Genomic DNA, 25,916 nt, shown 5'->3' on the forward strand with positions numbered 1-25,916 from the left:
CACCAACCACACTGACACCTTTATTGCGGACTTCTGGCCTCCAGAGCCGAGGGACACACATTTCTGTTTTAAGCCATTCGGTTCTTGGTGCTTTGTTGTGACGGTCTTGGGAAACTAACGTAGTCAACTCTGTCTCTTAATGATGACTTTTCCTCTGAAGCCCTCTCAAGCGGTGGTGGTCTGTTTCCACAGGCCTAGGGAAGGACCCCCTTCCTTTCATTGCCATCTCAAACTACGCTTCCTGTCTCCTTCCTTGCAAGACCTCCCAACTTTGAATTTCATGTTACCAAATATCCACCAGTCACCCAATTATTGCAGTCATCTTAGTGATTTCTGGGTCATTCCTCATTCCCCCCCCCCCCCCCCCCCCCCCCGAGAGAGAGAGGAGAGTGCGAGTGAGCAAGGGGCAGAGAGAATCCCACGAGAGGGAAAGAGCGTGGAGCCCAAAGTGGGGCTCAGGTTCACCCAAAGTGGGGCTCGAACCCGGGAACCATGAGATCGTGACCTGAGCCAAAGTTGGACACTTAACCGACTGAGCCACCCAGGCACCCTGGATCGTTCCTCATTTTTAAAATTTTAGGTCCTGGTTCACTGTCACTATCTGACACTATTGCTGTTTTAATTTTTGGTGATTCAGAAGACACTTAAATGGGCCTTCTAGTAGCCTGACATTTCTGTTCCTTGTATCTTTCTTACAGTGGTATTATCTTTAGCTACTCAATCTTATGGTTAGACCTTGACATTTCCAACTGTGCAACCCACATACAATCTCAAATTCAGAGTTAAGCATTAACTACCACCTTCTACCCTCCCAGCTCATTCCTTTAGGACCCTCCTCTTGCTCTGTCATTTGGCCCGTCCACAGTCGTTGATTGGACTCAGTTCGCCTTCTTGAACACCTTTTTTTCTTCAGCCACTTTTAATTTCCATGTGCAGTTGTTGTAATTACTTCTTCCTTGTTAATATTCCGTCTCTCTTGGCCCTCTTGCTTTATTCCCCTCCCACCTTTTTTATTGTAGCAAAACTGTAACCCTGATTAAATGTGACACCTAACACACCTAAGCAGCTGAATGTGGTCTAGAAAAGCAGTGAATGGGTCTTACTTGAAGTTCACAGCCTCGGCATTCAAGTGCATCCTTTTGCCCCAGCTGCGACTGTGCTGCTCCCACGGTGGCCTCATCCTCTGCTCCCCACCCCTAGCACTTGATGATTCCAGGACACTCCAGGACCCCTCCTCATCTCTCCCACCTCTTCTCCCCATTCCCGCTTTCCAGTGATTGATTCCCTTTTTCTTTAAACACAATATCTTTATTTTTTATTTTATTTTATTTATTTATTTATTTAGACCCAAGTTAGTTAGCATATAGTGGAATAATGATTTCAGGAAGATTCCAGTGATTCATCCCCCATGTATAACACCCAGTGCTCATCCCAACAAGTGTCTTCCTTAGTGCCCCTTACCCATGTAGCCCACCCCCCACCCCAACCCCTCCAGCAACCCTCAGTTTGTTCTCTGTATTTAAGAGTCTCTTCCATTTTGTCCCCGTCCTTGTTTTTATATTTTTGGTTCCCTTCCCCTATGTTCCTCTGTTTCGTGTCTTAAAGTCTTCATGTGAGTGAAGTCATATGCTATTTGTCTTTTCTCTAATTTCACTTAGCATAAAGCCCTCCAGTTCCATCCACGTACTTGCAGACGGCAAGATTCCATTCTTTTTGATTGCTGAGTAATACTCTATTGTGTATATGTACCACATCTTATCCTGCTTGGGTTATTTGGGCTTCCTGAATCAGTCAATTGGTATATTTCATCAGTTCTGGAATTGCTCAGCCTTTAGGTCAAATACTGCCTCTGTGATATGTTTTCCTCTTCTGGGAATTCAATTCAGTGTAAAATTGTCTCACCTTGTCCTTTGTTTCTTAATGTCTCTTTGCATTTTCCATAACTTCTTTTTACCTATATATTTCTGTTTGAGCTGCTGTTAAAGCTAAGTTCTTAATTTTATCAATTTTATTTTCCAGTTTTAGAAGTTCTGTTTGTTCCTTTTTATTTTACTGTCCCTTAAAATTTTCTCTTCCGTACAGATCATTTGGGCTTGTCTTTTATTTACATTTTCTTAAATTTATTTTGAGAGAGAGTGTGTGTGAGTGAGCAGGGGAGGGACATGGAGATGGAGAGAGAGACAGAGAGAGAGAGAGAGAGATAAAGAGAATATGCCAAGCAGGTTTGATTTCACAAATGGTGAGATCATGACCTGAGTGGAAACCAAGAGCCAGTCGCTCAACCGAGTGAGCCACCTAGGTGTCCCTGGGCTTGCCTTTTGTATTTCTTTATACAGAGTAAGCATAATTTTATAGTATAGGTTCAATAATTCCAGCATCTGAATTCTTTGGGGGTATCAGTCTGTGTCCAGTTAGGAAAATAGAAACCATTTAGATGTTTCAAGCAGAGAAAGATGTAGTGAAGTATTTGCAAAGGTGCTGGAACAGTTTGGGGAGGAGGGCTTGTTACCTGGTTGTGCCTGGGGGCATGGCTGCCCCGTGGCCTAGAAATTTCCTGTAGCCACCCTCTGTGCGCTTGCCCGCCTCTGTCTTTTCCTACTCCCTTTTCATTTCCCACCAGTGCTTCCCTTTGGGATGACTTAGCAAGACTCCAGCTGGCAAGAAGTCTTGTATATGTAGTTTCAGACCTCGAACCCCTCTGCAACAGAGGCGGAAAAGAGCTGAATACCAACAGACAGATCTGGAACTGGGTGCATGCCATCTGTTGTTTTTGCTGTTGGTTCTTGCTCCCAGAGTCTTGTTTGTGTGCCTGGTTATTTTTGGGTACTGGCATTTCAAAATTACTTGTAATAGTTGAAGCCTTGAGACTTTTCATTTGCTTGTCTGATCCCTGGGAGCTCTACCTGTCTGGGATGTGGGATTACAAAAACAGTTGACTCCTGGGACTTTCTTTCCTAAGGTTCGGCTTAGTAGACATGAGGATCTTAAATTACCTAGATACCTGTTTTTTTCATTTTAATAATGATTGATTATTAGGGCTGCAGTTGGTTCGTTGATTCAGCAGGCATTTGAGGCTCTAAATGTTGGGGTGAGTCAGTGAAGTGAAAGAAATTTGGGAGATGGTTGTATACTTAGGGGTGGTACAAACTTAAGTCCTGTGTACTGTGGGAAGGTGATAAGCTCTGTGGGAAGATAGAACAGGACAAGGGGAGTTGGGAACACGGATGGGCGGACTGCAGTTGGCAGGCTGTCGCTGTGAAGGTGACATTTAAATGAAGTGAAGTAGATGGACATCAGCAGAAGAGTGGCTCCAAACCCAGCACCAGTACAGATGCCTTGAAAGAGGCAGGGTGGGAGGCTGGTGTGGGGGCCAGGGGCAGTGAGGACAAGTAGAAGAGGGAAGAAGAGCAGAGTGGGGCCTTGCCGGGACCCTAGTTCAAATGAATTGGGATTTCAATAGCAAAGGATCTTTTTTTTTTTTTTTTTTTTTAAGATTTTATTTTTAAGTAATCTCTACACCCAATGTGGGACTCGAACTTACAACCCCGAGATCAAGAATTGCATACTCTACTGGCTGAGCCAGCCAGGTGCCCCTTTTTCTCATCCTTCAAATGCTTACGTATATAGAACATAAGAAAATATATATATGCGCTTATATATATATGCTTTTATACATATATATATATGCGCTTATATATATATATATATGCTCATCTGTCATGGAACAATCATGATTGTTTTTCGTGAAGAGAGTTGCTCTAAGTCTTAAAGCACCGTTTTTCAGCCTCCTGAAAAGTTTTTATATCTGCCGCAAAGTTTTAGATCTGTGCCCCTCGGGTGACCCTCAGGTTGCAGTGTTGAGAAGAACTCTAGAGGATTGAGGACCAGTGCTGACGGTGTGTTTCTCAGTTATACTTAAGCGCTTAGGAGCGTGTTGGCAATTCCCAGGTGCGAAGAGGGCTAGTGGGTAATTAGTCTCTGAATAATCAGTCTGGTGCTTTAATAGAGTGTGTGCGGGGAGGAGCGAACGCAGTGCAGCCTTTCTCTCCCATCTCATTTATTTACACTTTTGGTTTTAAATTGAATTTAGTTAAAATGGACTAGCCAAATATCTGAGTGTGTTAACAGCTTTTGGGGGGCGGGGAAGCAATTTAGACAAGCCCTTGCTAGTGGTGTTGATAAAGTAGTTATTCATTTGGATATTTTGTTATTTCTTTACTTTTTTATGGAGGAAGGAACATAGAGACATTATCAAGATACAGGTGTACAGAACAGCGATCTGTCTCCAAAGCAAATACCTATAATTCATACCTTAATGGTGGGAACGTAAAATTGTGTGTCCTCTCTGGAAAGCCCTTTGGTAGTTCCTTAGAAAGTTAAACAGAGTAACCATATAACCTGGCAATTCTCCTAGGTTTACACCAGCAGCAGCAGCCCTGATGCCCCAGGGTGGATAAACAGACTGATCCATCTGTTCGATCCGTCTGATCGAAGGGAGTATCGTCCCTAAATGGGAATGCTACAACAGCGGGACCTTGAAAACCCCGAGCAAAAGAAGCCAGTCTCAAAAGGCCATGGGATTCTCTTTGCATTAAATGCTGAGAATAGGCAAGCGCATGGGCACCTGGCTGGCTCAGTAGGTTGAACGTCCGACTTCAGGCTCAGATCGTGATCTCGTGGGTCATGAGCTCGAGCCCCATGTCGGGCTCTGTGCTGACAGCTCAGAACCTGGTGCCTGCTTCAGATTCTGCGTCTCCCTGTCTCTGCCCCCCTTCCCTGCCCACACTCCATGTGTGTGTGTCTGTCTCTTTCAAAAATAAATAAACATTAAAAAAAAAAAAAAAAAGAATAGGCAAGTGCATAGAGACACAGTAGGTCACTGCCAGGACTAGGGTTAGGGTCGGGCGGTAGGGCTGGGGAGTGACTGCTAACGGGCATGAGATTTCTTTTTTGGGGTGATGAAAATGTTCTGGGATTAGATAGGATAACTGCACAACTCTTATTAATATGCCAGAACCCACTGAATGATTAAAAGGGTGAGTTTTTATGGAATGTAAGTTATATCTCTGCTGTTTTTGTAAAAAAGCAAAGCAAACACATCCATGTGTTTGGGTTAACAGAGAAGAATATAGGCAGTGCCCCAGAAGGCCCCCCCCGCCTCCCCCCAGCCAGTGCGCCAAGTTATCCTTGGGGAGATAGCAGCTGCTTCTGCAGCAACTGTCTGCTTCTCAGAAGAAGCCACTGTTTCAGACGAAGCCTGAAGCTTTATACCCAGCATTTGCCAGGCCTAGCGGGGCACTTTTTGTAAAGTACCGTCTTAATCAGACACTTCTTTCTGATTTTATGGTGCCAGTGTGACCTACCTTTCAAAACAGGTAGCTATGCACTTGCTCTTTTTTTCTCATAGAAATAATATGGAGTTTAAGGTTTTTAAAGAGTTTTTTGAAGTAGCAGACATATTGTTAGATCTCTTGCTTAATCAGCATGGACTTTATTAACTATTAAATACTTCTCATTTTATCTGCCTAATCATAGCTGCTCTCCCACTCTCCCCCCCCGCCCCGACCCACGCTGGAGAGATGGGTTATTAATACTATCTTTTGGGGGAGCCGGATTAACATTAATAGTCCTCTCATTCTACATGACGTTTCTGGGCTTAAATTTTATTTTACTTATTTTTTTTATAAAAGTTTATTTATTTTTTTAAGTAGCGCCTGGACCTCACGCGGGGCTCAGACTCCTAACCCCAAGATCAGAAGTTGCATGTTCCACCAACTGACCCAGTCGGGTGCCCTTGAACTTAAAGTTTTAAAAGAAGCTACCCCTACGTGTTTTTATATGCTTTCAAGTATTTTAAACTCAAACTCAGGTCAATGTTGATTCCTTTGCCTTTCAGCGATGTCTTGGCATTGCCCATTTTTAAGCAGGAAGATTCCAGCCTTCCGTTGGATGGTGAGACTAAACACCCACCCTTTCAGTATGTGATGTGCGCCGCCACCTCGCCAGCCGTCAAACTGCACGACGAGACGCTCACTTACTTGAACCAAGGTTGGTATGGCCGGATCGTGTTTTGCCGAAGAACTTCGATATATCCACGGCGGCACTGCAGCCTAGTCTGCCGGTAGCAGCTTGCAATTCGATTATGTTTCTTAAGTTCCACAGCTTCAGTTAACAGAAGTTGTCGGCATTTTACTGTGAGCCAACGAGGTAAAAGTTTGTGGAAGCCGATTTGCATCAATAAGGTCTGTGGCACAAGATTTATTACAGGGTTTTTCAGACCAAATCCAGAGGAGGAGCAAGTAGGAAAGGATGTCAGTTATTTTTAGGAACCCTGGTTTCAATATGGAACTTGAGAGTGAATCAGAAATCCAGCTAGCAAGGAACCTGGGTCTCAGGCCTGAAGCAGGTTTGTGCTGAAAATAGACAAGCTGCACCAGGACGGAGTCTGTGGCTAAAATAAACCGTGTCGAGTTTTGTCCACCCGTATCTTGTCTGCACTTGATGAGAATATTCTGTTTTGGTGATATGAAAATGAGAGCTGGCAGAGTGGAAAACGGATGTGGGTGTAGAATTTACTTTTGGAAATTATAAGGGATTTTTTCTGAGGTACCTTTAGCAGTCTGGGCATGGGCCAATGTGACTGACCAAATTAAACAAAAGTGCTTTGTTACACAGCTATTCATTTGTTGGATATACATACTGAAACCATGTTGCTCCTTTAGTTTTCTTGTAAATCTAGAGTTTCCTTTTTTTTTTTTTTTTTTTTTTAAAGTTTATTTTTGAGAGCCGGAGAGTGAGCAAGGGAGGGCGGGGGTCGGTGGAGGGGAGAGAGAGAGAGAGAGAGAGAGAGAATCAATCCCAAGCAGGCTCCTCACCGACAGTGCAGTGGGGCCCAGACTCACGAGCCGTGAGATCATGACCTGTGCCGAAATCAAGAGTTGGGTGCCTAACCAACTGAGCCACCCAGGCACCCCTGAACTCTTATTCTTGTAAAAACAGTAGTACATACTCTCATTGTAGAAGGATTGGGAAATACCTCAAGAGATAAAGATGAAAATTGACTGTAGCTGCATCCCACCAAGAATACTTTTTAGTATTTTAAATGTTATTTTAGGTGTATTTTCTTGTGTATATTTCAACAAAATTGGAATTAACACCTGTTCGCTTAAGATACATTATGATTATTTTTCCATCATTAAATAGGATCTTTAATTCCTTGAACTGTGAGCTGTAGATTTTAGATTATTATGAAATAATAGTATTCTGAAATAGGGAAGAATAACTTATGCTAGCCTTTCATTTGATCTATAAATTTAGGATCCATGAGGTTTTACAACCCAGGTTATTCTACCATAGCACCCATAGCAGTACCCTAACTTTGGTGTTAATATTGTTTGGGTAGGCCTTCTGTTGTTTGAGACTTAAGTGTCATATTTGAAAGAACCTTAAGTGTATTTGGTAACCTGTTTTAGATATAAAAAAAAAATCAGAAGAAACTATGTAGGGGCGTGGATATCCGCTGTAGCTTTATTTCTAATGACAAGGGAGTCATGTGCATTTCTCTTACTTGGGGAATAGTTGAGTAAGTTCTGTTGCGTGCATACCATGGGATGATCGAGTACACACAGACCCCTGTTTAAAGGAATGTGTTGGAAGTGTCTGTCTGTTGGCCTGGGGAAACATCCATAATTTATCACTGTTACTATTAAACTGGGAAAAGATCTCTCATGTTGATAAAAGTTGCCAGCCACCATCTATAGTAATGACGTATTAGACTGACGTTTGCTGAGTGTTTACAATGTGTGAAGCATTGTACTAAGTACTATGCGTGTGTTATTTAGTTCCCCAATAACTCCCGAAGTTTTATTAATCCATTTTAGGAGTGCCTGACTGGCTGTCCATAGAACAGGAGACTCTTGATCTTGGGGTCATGAGTTCAAGCCCCCTGTTGGGCATAGAGCTTACTTAAAAAATGCATTTTACAGATTCGTAAGACAAGGTGAGAACAGTTGATGAAATTGAATTAATGGATATGATGCACTTACAAGCTAGCCAACACATAGGAAGTCCAATACGACCTTTATTGCTGTTCCTGTCACTTACAACTAAGTAGCTTTAATGGTTTCTGATCACACTGGAAACCAACTATTTAGACCTTGGTTGACGTGTTAGTTTCCTGTTGCAGCTGGATGAGCAGTTTTTGGAAATTGCTAGAACCCGGCCTGGTACCAGATACCTGTTCCGTGACTCAGGAAGTTTGCCAGGTTTGTTGGACAGTGTATTATCACAATCTTTTAAATAAGCCAGTCAGAGTTTTAAACTGTAGAAATAGCATTTTTGCACTGCTTAGGAACTGTGGTGGGCAGAATAATTGTTCCCCAAAGATGTCCATGCCCTAATCCCCAGAACCTGTGAATATTTTACCTTATATAGCAAAAAGGACTTTGAAGATGTGGTTAGATAAAGAGTGTTAGGGGCGCCTGATGGCACATGTGACACTTGGTCTCAGGGTGGTGAGTTCAAGCCCCACATTAGGGGTAGAGATTACATTAAAAAAATAGTAATAAAGGGTGTCGGGATGGAGAGATTATCCTGGATTATATAGGTGGTCCCAGTGAAATCACAAGCGTCCTTATAGAGAGGGAGGTAGAAGAGTCAGAGTCAGATTTGAAGACTGAGGAAGAGGCCATGAGCCAAGGGATATTAGTGGCATCAAAAACAAAACAAAAAAAACCCAAAAACCACAAGGAAGTGGGTTCTACCCTAAGGCCTCCAAAAGGAACACAGTCCTGCTGACTGCTTGATGTTGGCCCAGTAGACCTATGCTGGACTTCTGAATTCCAGAACTGTGTGATAATAAGTTTGTATAGTTTCAGGCCACTGAGTTTGTCGAAATTTGTTGTAGCGGCAGTAGACAACTATGACGTCAGCCGAAGCAAATGTGTACCAGGTGGCTGATCTCCAGGGTGGTGCGGAGTAGGCCACTGCTGTGTGTATCAGAGCTGTTTCCACAAGGTGGGCAGCATCTACTCTTAGAGTCTAGATGAAAACACTTGCATCATATGGTCCCGCCTCCTTGCTTACCTCTGAAGGCCTTGCCAAAGCTGGGTCTCGAAAGGGCATCTCACCAAGTCTGAGCTCTTGTGTTTGTGCGTGTGTGTGCGCGCGTGTGTGTGTGTGCGCTTGCGCATGTGTGTATATTCACATATGTGAACTGTACACACATGTATAATGCATATATGTGAATATAGTGTATTTGTGGAGCACCCGTTAATGACGGAGTAAGAGGTATCCTAGACTGTTGTGAGGCTGTCAGACAAGGAAACGAATGTAACGCATTGCGGTTACTTGCAAAGGAGTCATAATGCAATTTAAACAGCTCTAGATTGAATTAGTTCTTAATTTCGGCGTAGACCGGTAAGCCATTTAAACTAAGAAGGATTTTGAAATCTTATTACCTGTAATATTGCACAGTGGTGGATAAAGCATTATATTAAATGAACCCTGTGCAAAATGATACAATAGTATAACCAGCCCTTGCAAACCAGGCTGTTTTTCTCTTTGGCGTAGCACTTTGGGAGTGTTTATCGTAATACGGTATTTATTCAGCTGCTAAGGAAAAGATGGTTAATTCTTGGCATTTTCCTCAGGGCTTTTTGAATATAAAGTTTACTCCCAGGAGAGGGTCCTGAGGGCCTCGTGTTGGAGCGAGTAGTGATGGACTGGCTGTTGGGAGCTTCACATACCAGTGGCTCCCCAACTGTAGCATGCTTTGGGGTTACCCGGAGGGCTTGTCAAAACGTGATCGCTGTGCCCCATAGAGCTTCTGTCTCTGGAGGTCTGGAGTAGGGCCGGAGAATTTGCATTTCTGACAAGTTTCCAGGTGATGCCGCTGCTGCTGGTCTGGGGACCCCTGCTTACGTATTTTAATCACCTTGAATATTCAGGCAAGTATGCAAGCTTCCTTCACCACTGCCTTTTATGGATGGGTCTCCTCAGTTGAGTATTGGCACATGCTTGTGCCATCCTTTGGCTGTAGCTCGGTCACCGCTGGTAGGTAGCCTACCCTTAAAGTTCATTGCTCCCCTCTGCCTCTTGGGCAGCCATTGCTGAAGAATATTTGCCACGTCATAAAACCATAAAGAAAAGACAAATTCTGGGTGGTCTTAGCGTCCTAGGCACGTGTAAATTGGAGCAAGTTTTCCAAGTTGTAGTCGATGCCTCGGAGCGTCAGTTTTTGTGCTGTTTTGAACAATACAAGTACAGAGTTTAAAAACTATATTTGTGTTCTCCTGTTTATGCTTGAGCAGCTAACCTCCTCTGCCCTTAGGTAACAAGAATTAGTCTCACTTTGCGAAGTGAAAGACTGTAGTCCAAATGCCGCGGTTGGACCGCCCCTTGTCTTACAGCTCCACCTGAGTCCTCGAAGCTTCCCTCCTTATGGTAGGGATGTGACTTCTGAACCCCTTGATTTTCCCAGGTCAGCTTTTTGCTGCTGTCGGATGAGAAATACCTACTCATTGGAAGGCCAACTTCTATTTGGAGAACCTAGGTTTTAGGCCCTAGGAAATAGCATGTCTGTTGGATTAAAAATACTGTTAAAAAAAGAGAAGAGAGAGAAGAAAACCAATATGTAAGAAATAAAAACTTGGAAAGAAAAAAAAAAAGAAAAATACTGTTAAATGATAGAAGTTTCAAAAAAGAATATATTTCTTGTTAATTTCATTTTACAGCTGTGCATTTCCCTGAGGTTAGCTGTGGTTCTTGTCATAGATTAAAGTTCTGTATTAGGACCTTAGGAATCAATTCTTTGAACTTAGCCATGGGGGGTGGTGGGGACTGTCACAGCTTGGGCTCCATGTTGCTCTGGAGTCCATCTGAGGAAGCTAGACTGGGTGGGGAGGTGAACTCACAACAATTATAGTTTTCAACTCTGTCAGTGCTTTTGCATTTGTCAGCCAAAAGAATAAAAAGTCAAAACTTCAGGGGTGCCTGGGTGGCTTAGGTTAAACCTCGGACTCTTGGTTTTGGCTCAGGTCATGATCTCATGGTTCTTGAGATCGAGCCCTGCATTGGGCTCTGTGCTGACAGTGCACTCTGCTTGGGATTCTCTGTCTTCCTCTCTCTGCCCCTCCCCTGCTCTTGCGAGCGCGCGCGCGCGTGTGTGTGTATGTATGTGTGCACGCGCACATTCTCTCTCAATAAAACTTAAAGTCAAAACACGAAAGGTAAGTTCAGAATATAAAGTTGGAAACAGGACTAGTGGGAGCCTGGGTGGTTCCATTGGTTAAGTGTCTGACTCTTGATTTTGGCTCAGGTCATGATCTCACGGTTCGTGGGTTTGAGCCCCACATTGGGCTCTGCTGACAGCCCGGAGCCTGCTTGGGATTCTCTTGTCTCCCTCTTTGCCCCTCCCCTGCTCTTTCACGCAGGTGCATGCGTGCTGTCTCTCAAAAATAAATAAATAGACATTTTTTACAGAGTTTAAAAGAAAATAAAAAAATTAAAATACGACTAGCAAATCAGAGTACTGCTGTTGTGTTAACTGTATACTCCATTGATACTGGAGTCTTCTTTATATTTCAGTTAAAACCTAGACATGTTTCTGGAAACTATATTATTAAGAGATTTATAGAAGGGGATCAAATAGAAGGAGAAATTAAACCAATGAAGGCCTGGTTGTTCAGTGAATGTCATCTCTTTTTCAAAGATTTTATTTTTAAGTAATCTACACCCAACGTGGGGTTGGAACTCACAAACCTGAGATCAGAAGTCGCTTGCTCTACCTACTTAGGCAGCCAGGCGCCCATAGGGAAACCATTTAAAGAAGAGCAAGTGTTACAGAGCCTGTTGTAGAAACTTACTTTGGATTTTAGAATAGAAATCGACAGTGCTTTAATACAGGAGCAACGAATCCTGAGATCTGTTTGTGAAAACATTGAGCTTTGTATTGAGCACAGAGGTGTCCTGTTAGGTTGACTAGGAAAAATCATACAAAGGAAGACAGGAACATGGAGATGTTGTCCTTATTTGATGTTTTTTTTTTTTTTTTTAAGTTTATTTATTTTGAGAGAGAGACGGAGACAGCCTGAGTGGGGGCGGGAGGGGGTGGGAGGAATCCTAAGCAGGCTCCTCGCTGCCAGTATGGAGCCCGATGCGGGCCGAACTCAGGAAACTCAGATCAAGACCTGAGCCTCAACCAAGAGTCAGAGGCTTAACCTACTGAGTCACTCAGGCACCTGATTTGATTTTTTTTCAGTGCTGAGAATTTTGAGATTTTGAGGACCGTAAAGTAATCCTCACAGGACAAGTTTTCCCTCCCTCCTGGGCAGGTTATTTCTCCCCTGTCCTCACCTACTTGGTTTTTAATTAAACATTTTTTTATTGATGTGATAATTAACACAAACATTTTGTTAATTTGCCTAAATTTTTGTGAAGTTGAGTGTACTTTTAAATGTATAATAGTATAGTTTTCAAAATACCTATTCATATGCTTTATTTTAAAATTTATTTCTTACCGTTTTTCTGAGTTTAGATCCATTGTTAAGTATGCTGCAAATTTAACTTTTTAAGAATGTCTTTTGCCGTGGTATTATCTAGTGGTAATCTCAATCTGTTGAAGGACTTAAGGACTTTTTCTTAGTAACATACTATATGTAATGATTTTCCTTCACCAGCCTTGGAGTGATTTCGTTGTGATTTAATAACCTTTTGTTGTATTTTGACCATATGATCTAGTACCTTCTGTATATTTTTATACAGGGTATGCGCCATTGGAGTGTGGATTAGATCATAAATATCCTCAGCTTCATATGATGCATACCAGACACACGCCTTTTTTTTTGTTGTTTTTCAAGTAGATTTATTTTGAGAGGGAGCATGAGTGAGTAGGGGTGGGCAGAGAGGGAGAGGGAGAGAGAGGATCCCAAGCAGGCTCCACACTGTCAGCACAGAGCCCAATGTGGGGCTTGATTCCATGAACCATGAGATCGCGGCCTGAGCCAAAATCAAGAGTCGGACACTTAACTCACTGAGCCACCCAGGTGCTCCTGTAAGCACTCTTGATTTTCTCCATATCAGATTATGCTGTCGCCGTTACTACTTAATGATGGGTAATTGAGAAATCATTTTTGTGGTTGCGGAGTACATTCTTGACTGTTGGCAACAGCTTATGTTCCTAATGATACAGGTTGGTGTGTCGATGTCTATTTGTGTTTTCTTATGGACATTAAACAGTGAGAGAATGTGAGTTGGGTCCATTGGTCACAAGGAAGAAGGTTCTAGGATTAAAACGTGGTCTTGGCTCGCACGAAACTCACTGCACAGATGCTCACAGTATCGCTACTCTTAATGGCCAAGAAGGAGAACCAACCAGATGTCCGTCAGCTAGTGAATGGACAAACAAAACGGGGTACGTTGTTGCGATGGAATATTTGCAATAAAAAGGAGTGAAGTGCAGGCACACCTCAGACAGAGGCAGCGCAGGTTCTGTTCCAGACCACAGTAAAGTGACCGTGGCAGTAAAACGAGTCAGATGAGTTTTTCGGCTCCTCAGTGCACATGAAAGTTCTCTTTACACCATCCTATGGTCTAGTCAGTGTGCAATAACCATGTATATATTTTAGGTAAAAAAAAATACTTCATCGCGGGGCGCCTGGGAGGCCCAGGCAGTGAGGAGGCCAGTTGGTTCAGAGTCTGACTCTTGATTTCAGCTCAGTTACGATCTCACAGTTTGTGCGTTTGAGACCCGCATCGCGTTCCACGCTGAGAGCGCAGAGCCTGCTTGGGATTCTTTCTCTCTCTGCCCCTCTCCTGCTCTCTCGCTTTCTTTCCCTTTCAAAATAAATAAACTTCAAAAAAATGCTTTATTGCTAAACAGTGGGTTACAATGACAGTTCACCATAACAAACACAATAATGATGAAAAAGTCTGCAATACTGTGAATTACACAAATTGAAATACTGAGAATGACAAAATGTGACAGACACAGCGTGAGGACTCTTAGTGACGTGCTGTTGGAAGGATGTTGCCGATCGACCTGCTTGATGCAGGTGGTCACAAACCTCCAGTTGTAAAAACCGTGGCATCTGCCAAGGGGGATGCAGCAGAGTGCAGTGAAAGGATGTCTGCCCGTTGTCCTGCTGTGACATGCACGAACGCTGAAAGCATGCGTAGTGAAGGAAGCCGGTGAATCACATACCGTGTGACTGTTTATGTCCGGTGTGAGCCAGGCAAGTCCCTGGAGACAGAAAACAGAGTGATGAGTGGTTGCCAGGGGCGGAGTGGGTGAGGGTGGGAAGTGCCTGCTGAGGGGTGCAGTTTCCTTTTCGGGGTGATGAGAATGTCCCATGGTTGGTAGTGGTGATGGTTTCACAATTCTGAATATGCTAAGCACGAGTCAGGTTTTAAAAGGATGAATTTTATGGTATGTGAATTGTATCTCAGTAAAGCCGTGGTAAAACACTGGTCTTGGATTACGCTTGTGTGTATAATAAAATTTTAATGTGAGAGTCTAGCACATGAAAATAAACCGTCAGAGAAGCTCTTCATTCTTCTGTCATAGTGTACGAAGGAAAGGATGATGTGGTTTGTAGGAAAGAAAGATCAACCTGAATGGTTTCTCTAGTTGAGAGGCCATTGAAGTTTTATGTTAAACAGCGATGTTCTTTGTGTGGACTGTCGGTGATACACAGTTTCTTTAAATTCAACAATTTGTTCAAAATAGGTCAGTCTTATGAAATTCGGATGCTGGATAATCGGAAAATGGGAGATATGCCTGAGATTACTGGAAAATTGGTAAAGGTAAGGATGATCCATTTTGATTCCTAACAGGTATTGTTTGCAGTGACTGAAAAAAGTAGCAGGTTTAGGTTTTTTTGCACGAGAGTCGTTCTTTTAAAATCATTTAATTTCACTTTAAGAAGTAATGGCTATCCTGCAACTCTCGACGTTTTGAACTATATTTTGTGTCCTTGTCTATAGGACAGAAATGATAGCAGTTACTGGGTTAAGTAAATGTGAAAGCCCTTTGGACACTAAGGCAGCACAGTTGCGGCCGTGGGGGAGAAACCCACCACCACGACAGAGACTTTTAAGTTTTTCCTTTGAAAGTAAAAGAATAATGTGGGGGGAGATGTTAAGTGTTCATATGACACTTTTAAAGCCCTTTTATTTCACCTCTTAAAATCTCCCTGAAGACTGGAGATCTCTGTGCACCCTGTGTCCACGCTGAGACGTATCTGAATGAGGGCGGTCATTCCAAGTGTAGGAGGCATAACCGTCGGCTGGCTGGTCCATTCCTCTTAGGATAGATCTTCGGGACCGTCCTGCAGGGTATCCTCTAGCCTCTGCCTGTCACACAGAGAGCTGTACTATAGATTCGGTGGCATTACAGGGCAGGACTTCTGGAAGAAGCTTGAGGGAAGGCAGAGCTTCAGTGTGGCTAAGTGTCAGCGTGAGAGAAGCAGACCTTTGTTCTCTTGACGCTTCTGTCTTCCCAGAGAGGCACCCGGGGGCCTGGGCACTGCTGGGCTCTCAGTATGGAGAGGCGTTCCATGGAAAGACTCCCCTCTGTGGGTCTGCCTTTTTAGAGGGTGAGCGCGGGAAAGGCAGCTTGGGCCCATCTGGGAGAGCCGGAGCATCTTTGGGATGTTTTAGTGCTTCCTCCGTTCCTGGGAGGCAGGAAGACCCCAATCCTTTGGGAGGTTGGAGGAAAGATGGGGGTCTGCTCCCCACTGATCATTGTCTTGCCAGCTTGGAGTGAGCTCCCAGACCTCCGACTCCCAGGGCTCCCATCTTCCCCGGACCAGAGGGAGACAGCTTGTTTCCCATTCTCACATTCACCAGTTTGCACTTTGAGTCTGTCGGGTCTGTGCTCGGTCAGTGGGTTTGGTCCTTTCCCCGGAGGGTGAGTCAGGTCAGATTAACAGCTCTCGTTTTCTAGTGTGTAGGAAGCTTCGAGATGTCAGAGATTCTCTCGGGATGCCCTAGTCCTACCAGGCTGGCTTGTTGTCAGGCCACCGGGTGCCCTGGTTCACCTGCAGGCAAGTCTGCCAATTGTATTTGTGAAAATGCCACCAGGAGTATATATTTTAAGGGAAGATGTGGGTGAATTCTTCTGTCACTGTGAAAGTTACATTGGAGGACTGTGAGAAGCCGCTTTAAAAAAAATCGATGTGGAAGTGTTGAAACGTTGCTTAAATTGTAGACTCCTGTACAAAATGAAGTGAGGCATTATGTGCCTGGTATTGAGGTCCTGAAAACTGGACCTAAAAATGGTAGACGTTAATAGAAAGCTACTTATACGGTAACATTTAAGCATAACAGAGGTAGAATGGTGCGATGACGCATCCACGTGTGTTTATCACGTGGTTTACGATAAACACACGTGTATCCTGGGTGCCTGTGATAAGCTACTCGAGAATACCAGTCAGGTTAACTTGGAATGGCAGGGTTAATTAAGTTGTTGCTTGATTGCTTTAAGTTCTGCCTCTTGGATTTAGTTCCAAATTAAAATATGTAAAAACATCTAATTTACAAGATTCATGCCAGTTAAGAAATTAGGGCAAGAACAACTCTTCATTATGAGGTAAGTGAACTGTTGACAGTAGAGAAACCGTCTCCCTCTAAGTGCAAAGTGGGTGTTTTGCTGTCATTAAACAAGCGTGTTCTTCCTCGACAAGGGCACTTATTTTGAAAGCATCAGTTTTCCTAAACAGTTAGCTTACAGAGTGGAAACGTTAAGTTTTAAAAGGTCTTGGGGCGCCTGGGTGGCTCAGTCGGTTAAGCGTCTGACTTTGGCTCAGGTCAGGATCTCGCTGCTTGTGAGTTCGAGCCCCGCGTCGGGCTCTGTGCTGACCGCTCAGAGCCTGGAGCCCGCGTCGGGTTCTGTGTCTCCCTCTCTCTCTGCCCCTTCCCCGCTCGCCCTCTCCCTCCCTCCCTCCCTCCCTCCCTCTCTCTCAAAAATAAACACTAAAAACATTTTTTAAGGTTTTCAGTCAGTTTCATCTTCCAGTGATAAGCCACATGTCTGACATTTGGTGGCTGTGCCAGAATACATCAACTTAGAGCCCGAGAGCTTGCCTGGGACTCAGAGCAACAGCCTGCTCCCGCCAGAGGACTGCAGGGTGAATCGCTGAAGAATCCCACCCTTTTTGCATCTGCAGTATACATCCCACAAGTACTGTGCAGCAGTCTGGTGTCTAATTTCCTGACTCCACGATCTTTGAGTCTGCTGCGGTGGGGGCATCTTAGGGAACAGATGCCGGGTCGGCAGAGGTGCTTTGGAGCTTGACCGTGCTCCGTAGCCTTGGTGATGTGCTCGCTTTGCTCGTTCTTGCTGTTAGGGCCCCTTTCCCCTGCTGGCTCTCTTGGTGTTTGACTTTCTTTTCCCCTTCCAGATTCACATAAGTTTTTTTTAATAGGCTGCCACTTCTTAACTCTGGTTCTCTTTTAATATTCTTTACTGTGCCATCTTAGTCTGGCCTCCTAGAATGAGGTTCAGTCAAGCTCTTAAATCTAATACAGATATTCTCATACTATTTTCATCTGAATTTGTGGATTCGATCTGGTTCTCACTAAATACGAAAGAATCAAAATCATGACATTTCTGTGCCGCACCGTATTCTGAGTTCGGCTTGTTGGGCAACGTGACCCAAGGCCCCCGCCAGCCCGTGCACCTTCCCCGTGAGGTCTTCGCTGCCCGCGGGCGGTGGTGTCACGTGGGTGCTGGTGGACGGCCCGGGCAGGCCCCGCAGACATGGGTGCAGGTGGCAAGGCGGGTGGCGCAAACCAGAGCTGTGACTGTGCCTTTATAGATTTCCACTTTGGTCCCAGTGACTGTTTTGGCCTCTTTGTAAACTACAGTTGACCCTTGAACAACAAGGGTTCGAACTGCACGGGTCCACTTAGGAGCAGATTTTTTCAATATACACAGCGTAGTACTGTGAATGTATTTTCTCTTACAATTTTTTAGTATAAGTTTGTTTTCTCTAGCTTACTTTATTGTAAGAATGCACAAGATGTGTGTTACTCAGCTGTCGATGTTACCGGTAAACTGGTAAACAGTCGGCTACTAAGTGGTTGTTTTGGGGGAGTCCAAAGTTACACGTGGATTTTCTACTGTGGGAGGGTTCAGCGCCTCCAACCCCCGTGCTGTCGAGGGTCAACTGTATTTCACATTAAAATACTGCTGCTTTTTTTGGGGCGCCTGGGTGGCGCAGTCGGTTAAGCGTCCGACTTCAGCCAGGTCACGATCTCGCGGTCCGTGAGTTCGAGCCCCGCGTCGGGCTCTGGGCTGATGGCTCAGCGCCTGGAGCCTGTTTCCGATTCTGTGTCTCCCTCTCTCTCTGCCCCTCCCCCGTTCATGCTCTGTCTCTCTCTGTCCCCAAAAAAATAAATAAACGTTGAAAAAAAAAATTTAAAAAAATGAATAAAATACTGCTGCTTTTTAATAGTTTCCTTCAAAATATTTCTCCATTCTGCCACATTTTGGGCAGTACCCTGGTGGGTAGGGAAGGCAAGGCACTAAAGTAGTATTTATATGTGTTGCTAACAGATTATTTCCTAGTCAAACAAGAGCGTAGACTGGAAACATGATGATCTTACTGCATCATGAGAAAGTTGCTTATAAATGCATCAGAAACACTAGTATCTGAAGACATTGCATGACCTGTTTTCTTGTTTCTGGAACCAAACAACCATTGGCACCTGAAACGTGTGGGAAGTGAAGGAGGGATGGGTGGAGAGCAGAGAACTGGCCTCAAGTGTGTGGAGTAAAGTCTTCCCTGGGAACCGGAGTGTTTGGATGAAGTTTGCCTGTGGGCGGAACTTCCCCCCACTGCTTACCTCAGATAACCTCTTGCACGTAAATAGTAGAGAATGACTTTAGCATATATGTTCTTTTCTGGGTGGGTGTGGGCACATTCTCCCACCTGTCCCTTGACTATCTTTTTAGTTTTTCATTTTATTGAAGTATAATTAACATGCAGTGTTATATTAGTTTCAGTTGTAAGGTACAGCGATTCAGCATTTCTATATATTACTCAGTACTTGTCTTTGGCTATCTGTAAAAAAAAAAAAAAACCCTCAGTTTTTAACTATTATTTTAAATAGTTTTGCCATTGTGCCCGGGTTTCTGTCTGCTTATACTGCCCTTTCATTTTTGTAATCTGATGTTTTCTTCATAGAAGTCAAATTCTTGCTTTCTGATTTTATGGACGTGTACCTTAATTTTGAGTTGCGATATCAACTTTTTAAATAAAAATTTTACCTAAGTGATCATTTTATTTGTGCTTTTTATTTCTGAGTTGTAATTCTTTTTGCACCGAATAATTATACCCATAATCCACATATTCTAAGAACAAAGCAGTTCACTTAGAAAATGTTGAAAGCAGAATTTTCCTTGCATGCTCGTCTATTATAGGTTAATGCATAAGAAGTGAAAACACTTCTGCATTTTAGCTGGAATAGTTTAAAAGTGCTCATTTTCCCCACTTACTCCATAGAGCATCATAAGAGTTGTATTCCATGACAGACGGCTGCAGTACACGGAGCATCAGCAACTCGAAGGCTGGAAGTGGAATCGCCCTGGAGACAGACTTCTCGATTTAGGTACGAGTGGCTGTCAGAAGACTCTGGAGAGACGGCGGTTGGTCAGCCGTGCCTGTCACTGTGTTGGCAGCATGTTTAACTGTGAGGAGAGAGTTTTGGTGTTAGTGGGTCCTGCGTGCCCTGAGTTGTTCTGTACTTAGAAATGAAGTGGGTTTTTTGGCGCTAAAAGAACCCGAGTCAGGAATTTTGAGTTTGAAACCATTTATTTAGTTCTCGATTGGCACATCCATCGTGCGTTGAATGAAGTGAAATAGAAACCATGGTGGGAGAAAGTCTCGTGCACGTTGGGCGGGCTTGGGTGTTAGTGTGGTTGACCATGGGAACGTTGAAGGAAAAGGTTCAGCGTGGAGGTGTTGAATGATTTCATTTGCACATAATGATATTAAGTTGTAAGCTTTTCAGTTATTTGTAGTAGATGAGTTTCTGTGTAACTTCTTCTTAAAATACAGATATTCCAATGTCTGTGGGAATAATTGACACCAGGACAAATCCAAGCCAGTTAAATGCGGTTGAATTTCTGTGGGACCCTGCAAAGCGCACATCTGCTTTCATTCAGGTTTGGAGTTTTACCTTATTAGAAGTCCACCAGCCTGGTCATCTGAAGGACCATGGATGAGCTTGAATTCTTGACACACAATGTTCTCTTCTTTAAATGCTTGTTTGTAAACTATCTTATAATGTCTTCTATATGTGTATATTTTTCAACCTACGTACACATAACTGTATACGTGTGTGTATAAAGTGAAGTTGGGGTTATCCTACTAAATCCGTCATTTATAGACTAACCTATTACTCAAACTACTTTTACCATTGGTAATAACACTAATCAAAACTTCTAATTAAAACTTCTATTTCTCGTAAGATGTATTTCTCTTGAACAAAAGCTCCTGGGTTTTTTTTAATTTATTTTGTAATTTACATCCAAGTTAGCATATAGTACAACAATGATTTCAAGAGTAGATTCCTTAATGCCCCTTACCCATTTGGCCCACCCCCCCTTCCACAACCCCTCCAGCAACCCTCAGTTTGTTGTCTGTATTCAAGAGTCTTATGTTTTGTCTCCCTCCCTGTTTTTATATTATTTTTGCTCCCTTCCCTTATGTTCGTTCATCTGTTTTGTATCTTAAAGTCCTCATATGAGTGAAGTCATAGGATTTTTGTCTTTCTCTGACTAATTTCACTTAGCATAATACCCTCCAGTTCCATCCACATAGTTGCAAATGGCAAGATTTCATTCTTTTTGATTGCCGAGTAACACCCCATTGTATATATATATACACCCCATCTTCTTTATCCATTCATCCATCGATGGACATTTGGGCTCTTTCCATACTTTGGCTATTGTTGATACTGCTGCTGTAAACATTGGGATGCATGTGCCCCTTCGAAACAAAAGGTGTTTTTTTTTTTTTTAAGGTTATTTTTATTTATTTTGACACAGAAATAGAGAGCGAGCGGGGGGAGGGGCAGAGAGAGAGAGGGAGACAGAATCCCAAGCAGGCTCTGCACTGTGAGCACAGAGCCCAACTAGGGACTCAGACTCATAAATCACAACACAATGACCTGAACCAAAACCAGGAATCGGACGCTTAACCAACTGAGCCACCCAGGCACCCCCCCCAAAAGCTGCTGTTTTTAAAAGCGTAGGATTAGGGCACCTGGCTGGCTCAGCCCATAGAGCATGCGACTCTTGATTTTGGGGTTGTAAGTTCGAGCCCCACGTTGGGCATAGAGTTTACTTAAAAAAATAAAAAAAATTAAAGGGTGAGATTGAAAAAAGTGTACAGCTCAAGATTCCTTCTGCCATTATTTAAAGACATTCTAATATTGAAAATGTCAAACCCCCACCGAAGTGAGAGAAGAAGAATAATGAATCCTCAGTGTATCCACCACCTGGCTTCAACAGTTACTAGTAGTTTCCCTGGTTTTTGTTGTTGATGGAGTACTTTAGAGCGACTCCCAGGCATTTCATTTCACCCTAAGTACCCAGTTTGTATCCCTAAGAGATGAGTTTTTTAAAAACATAAATATAATATGTGTAAAATATGCTTAGTAGTAATTTTTATACCCTCTATGTTCAAATTTGTGTATGGTGTTATTAAAACTACTGAGTTAGGTAATCTTCATGCAGAAAGGGAAATTGCTTAATTGCTGATGAGCCTAAGTAGGCTCTCATTTGTGTGAACTGTAAAGAATCTTTAGTATTTTGTGTTTTTGTGGCCTACCAAATAGTATCTCCCATCAACTAATAATCACTAGGGACATGGTTCGTATTAGCTGACCTTGTACTGGTATTGGAAGAGGAACAGAAGTGGTGGGAAATGAGCGTTGTCCTCAGTGCACTTTGAAGGCTGGACAGAGGAGTTAGATCACACAGGCAGGGTGAGTAGTGGGCTCTGGGGAAGGTGGCCACTGCCCAGGTGGTCGGTCTCACAGTTGGCGTATGTAGGCCCGGCAGTGAGGGGATGGGCTGGCTAGGCAAGGTGGTGGCGGGAGAGGGCGGACAAACAGAAGCTCTCGACGGTGAGGTGTCCGTTGCCGTGGACCGAGCCGTGTGCGAGGCCGAGGACCCTGCGTCTGAGAGCATCATTCAGTCCAGAGTGGAGGTAGGAGAGTACCCGTGATTGGAACAAGTCCTGCATTAAAGGACAGGAGGCGTTGGACTGGGGAAAGTCCAGAAAGGCCCAGTTGGATTCGTGAGAGGAGAGCCGTACAGAGAAATTCATGACAGGCATCCGGCTAATATGCAGGGGTTGGTTTGAAAAGATCTTGAATTTATGGCTGTGGCAGGACGTCCAAGAAGGAGTAAAATAGGGGACTCCGTAGACGGTTCTTTGAGTCCCTTTCAGCTTGAGTTGTTTTCCAGGTGCACTGCATCAGCACAGAATTTACTCCCCGGAAGCACGGAGGCGAGAAGGGAGTGCCTTTCAGGATCCAGGTCGACACCTTTAAGCAGAATGAAAATGGAGAATACACGGATCATCTACACTCAGCTAGCTGCCAAATCAAAGTGTTTAAGGTAAGAGAGAGAAAGTAGGCTTTTAGTGATAACTGAGGCCCGGTGTTGCTCGTAAATGTTCCGTCTTCAGCCTGCTGGACGAAACCCTCTGCCTTGTGTTTAAGCCTAAAGGTGCAGACAGGAAACAAAAAACGGACCGAGAGAAGATGGAGAAGAGAACCGCTCACGAGAAGGAGAAGTACCAGCCGTCCTACGACACCACCATCCTCACGGAGGTAACGCCCGCCGAGCAGCACTCTAAGGAGGGGTTTCGCTACGGAGGGTTGGGAAGATTGGGCGGTGGGGTGACATAACGTTCTCTGTGAAATTTGTGGGGAAGGTGTTTTATTTAAATTGGGGGATGTTAATAGATTAGTTTCCTGGGTGGGGTCCGGAATGAAGATGCTGAAATCCCAATCGGGTCTCAGAAACAGACCTTACAAACCTTGAAAGTTGTCAAGAGATTAAGTCGGGGCCTAGAATGTCTGATTTTTGTCACTGCTGGGGTTTTGCATTTTCTTTAACTTTGAATCCTGCTAGTCATACATTTGTTTAATTGGACTGCAGAGACATAAAACAGGGTATTAGATCTTTCTTTGTATAATGAAAAGACATTGATCCCAATCTTTGGTGTTTGTCCAGATGAGGCTTGAGCCTATAATTGAAGATGCAGTTGAACATGAGCAGAAAAAGTCCAGCAAGCGGACTTTGCCAGCAGACTACGGTGATTCTCTGGCAAAGCGAGGCAGTGTAAGGGACTTCTGCTTCTCTTCTCATTGTGCAGGAAACCTTGTGCAGTGTTAGATATAGGATCAACTTCCACCGAAAAGTAAAGCCAAATTTGTTTTTGATGTCCTTGTCTTGATTTAATTTGCTTTTGTTTAGACTTCCTGCTTTCTGTTTGTTCCTCACTGAGGAAAATTTCCTAAATCTAACACTTTAAAACAAAGTTGACCATAGTGGGTGGTTTTGGAAGGAAAAACGACACTCAGAAATGTGTTCCCTCCCTTCCTCCTTCCCTTCCTCCCTCCCTCCCTATCTCTCCTTTGCACACACACTTCCTTCAAGAGCACTGAAATTAATTGAAAATACTTTCTTTAGTAAAAGAGTTGATCATTTTTGTGTAATTAAAAAAGGTTTTGCTTTCTCATGTGTATAACTGATAAGAAAATGCAATGGATATCTAGAGAAATGGTGGCAGCAAGCTTGACATTAACAGGCAATACTTTGTGTCACATTTCCCTGCATGTAGTATAAGAATGTGTGTCTGTCTGTGCTTTTAAAAGCCTGTTTGGCAGCACTGGTAGAAAAAAGTCTTTGCATCAGTGTTTCCTCTTGGCTCCTGCATTGTGACTTTGTGCTTCGGGCCAGAACAGCGAGTGCATCTTGCTCCACTGAGACCTGGTTCTCCCAGCATGCAGTCGAGGGTTTTGGCTTTGTCACCTTAAGTACAGCATGTCTTTATTTGACGACACAGCTCTTCATCTAACAGTCCACAGAGCATTCTCTTGTTACTTAAACTTAGATCACCGGGTACCCGCAGTAAATGTGAACACAGAGCATTCAGTAATTTTTAAAAGTAACTGTCATCATCTGTATTCATGGCTACTCTACTCATCATGGCAGTGTTTGTAAAATCAAGGTGCCAGACACGACGTTTTCACTCTTAACACGTGTATATGTAATTCTCTGTAGAATATGAAAGGACCCTCATTTCCAGATTAAAGCATTGAGTGAAAATATTTCAAGTGCTTCTTTGTGCAGTAAAACAGAAAAGTGGATGTCTGGATAGGGAGCGCACATAATGCGTTTTCTTTAACTGGGCTTTTCTGATTTGGATCAAAGCTTGTGTGGACCGCTATATGCTCCCTCCCCAGGGTCCCCTGGGCCCCCTTCAGTTTTATATTTTTCAATCTACTTTGCATTTCCCAGCAGAAGACTCACAAATCGTTCTTAGGAAACTTTTCTGGGGAGATCCTGGTAACTCAAGTCGCTTTTCCTTTCTTGTTAGAAACTATTTAATTAAAAGGAATGCGTTCTGATAACTCGTAAATTGAGGAAATCTATTCTAGTCCGGAGCTAATCTGGAGGTGGTAGAATTGTTGGTAAATTATTAATGACTCTTAAGTCTAAAGTATGCAAAACGTCAGCAGTTCACTGGCCTGGGATTTCACATCTTCCTAGAGCGTGTTGCTTGCTGCCCTGGGCTGTATTTAGTTTGGTTAAGATACTCGTAGGGGGTGGCGAGAGCTCCTCTTTGAAACCTGTTGAAGAAAAAGTAAGGTACAGATTAGTCCCTCTAAAAAAGTCCACAGCATTTCGTATATTTGTGCGAGTACCTACAAAGGCAGGCCAGCATTTCTTACAGTTCTTGGGTAGTTACGCTTGGCCTTCGTTAGGAAAGCACGGCAGGCTCACCTGTTACCAGGTGCTGTTTGAAATGGTCCCACGCTGAGTAGAGGCCCTACTGTTGGCTCTGGCCAGCTGCTGCACGACAACCCCTTTAATGTGTCTGTTGGTCTTTGTCCCTGAGCTGTATTTTACTGGCTCAGATCAGGCTGCCAATGTCTACGGTCTAAAACGGGCCGGCATTTTCCAGTCTACCTGGGGAGGGACTTTGTTCACGGTGCACTGAAACCGTGCCCACACCAGTCCAAGCCGGGTATTGCTGGAGCCATAATGAATCACAGACTTTCCTCAGGAACGTGGGCACTGCACCGTTGCTTATTTTTTTTATTTGTTTGTTTAAATTTTTTTTTAATGTTTATTTTTGAGAGAGGATGGGGGAGGGGCAGAGAGAGAGGGAGACACAGACTCTGAAGCAACCTCCCGGCTCTGAGCTGTCAGCACAGAGCCCGATGCGGGGCTAGAACTCTCGAACCGTAAGATCATGATCTGAGCCGAAGTGGGATGCTTAACCAACTGAGCCACCCAGGTGCCCGCTTTCTTTTATTTTTTATTTATTTTTTTATTTTAAAGATTTTTATTTTTGAGTAGTCTCTCCCCCCAACGTGGGGTACTGAGATCAAGAGTCATACCCTCTCATGACTGAGGCAGCCAGGTGTCCCCCACCCCCCATTCTTAAAGACAGGGAAGCACGACAGGGTAGAAGAAACATTGTGAAAATCTTCGTGGGTATGCCCTTCCCCTCTCCAGTTGAGACTGCAAGAGAAACCTATAAAATAGAGAGCGGGCCTTGGTGTTTCATTCAGCCTGGCCATTTAAGAACTTGGCACCCATCATCTTCTTAGGAGCCGAGGCCTCCCAACAGGACCAGTTTTCACTGGTTTCCTGGTGTTCAGTGAGT

General features: G+C 43.7%; 1 protein-coding gene across 3 annotated transcripts in view; it reads left to right on the top strand.

Moving 5' to 3' along the window:
- Positions 1–25,916, top strand: part of UBP1 (upstream binding protein 1) — a 52,304-nt gene that overhangs the window by 8,915 nt on the left and 17,473 nt on the right. For 2 of the 3 annotated variants that reach the window (XM_030330136.1, XM_030330133.1), the window contains exons 2-8: positions 5,897–6,048; positions 14,726–14,802; positions 19,506–19,611; positions 20,061–20,167; positions 22,478–22,630; positions 22,735–22,845; positions 23,252–23,359. In XM_030330136.1, the coding sequence (XP_030185996.1) occupies positions 5,897–6,048; positions 14,726–14,802; positions 19,506–19,611; positions 20,061–20,167; positions 22,478–22,630; positions 22,735–22,845; positions 23,252–23,359 (814 nt within the window). The remainder of the gene's footprint in view (positions 1–5,896; positions 6,049–14,725; positions 14,803–19,505; positions 19,612–20,060; positions 20,168–22,477; positions 22,631–22,734; positions 22,846–23,251; positions 23,360–25,916) is intronic. The other variant, XM_030330134.1, reaches the window with a different exon arrangement.

This window comes from Lynx canadensis, chromosome C2 (genome assembly GCF_007474595.2).
Source record: "Lynx canadensis isolate LIC74 chromosome C2, mLynCan4.pri.v2, whole genome shotgun sequence".
In the NCBI taxonomy this organism is placed as follows: Eukaryota; Metazoa; Chordata; class Mammalia; order Carnivora; family Felidae; genus Lynx; species Lynx canadensis.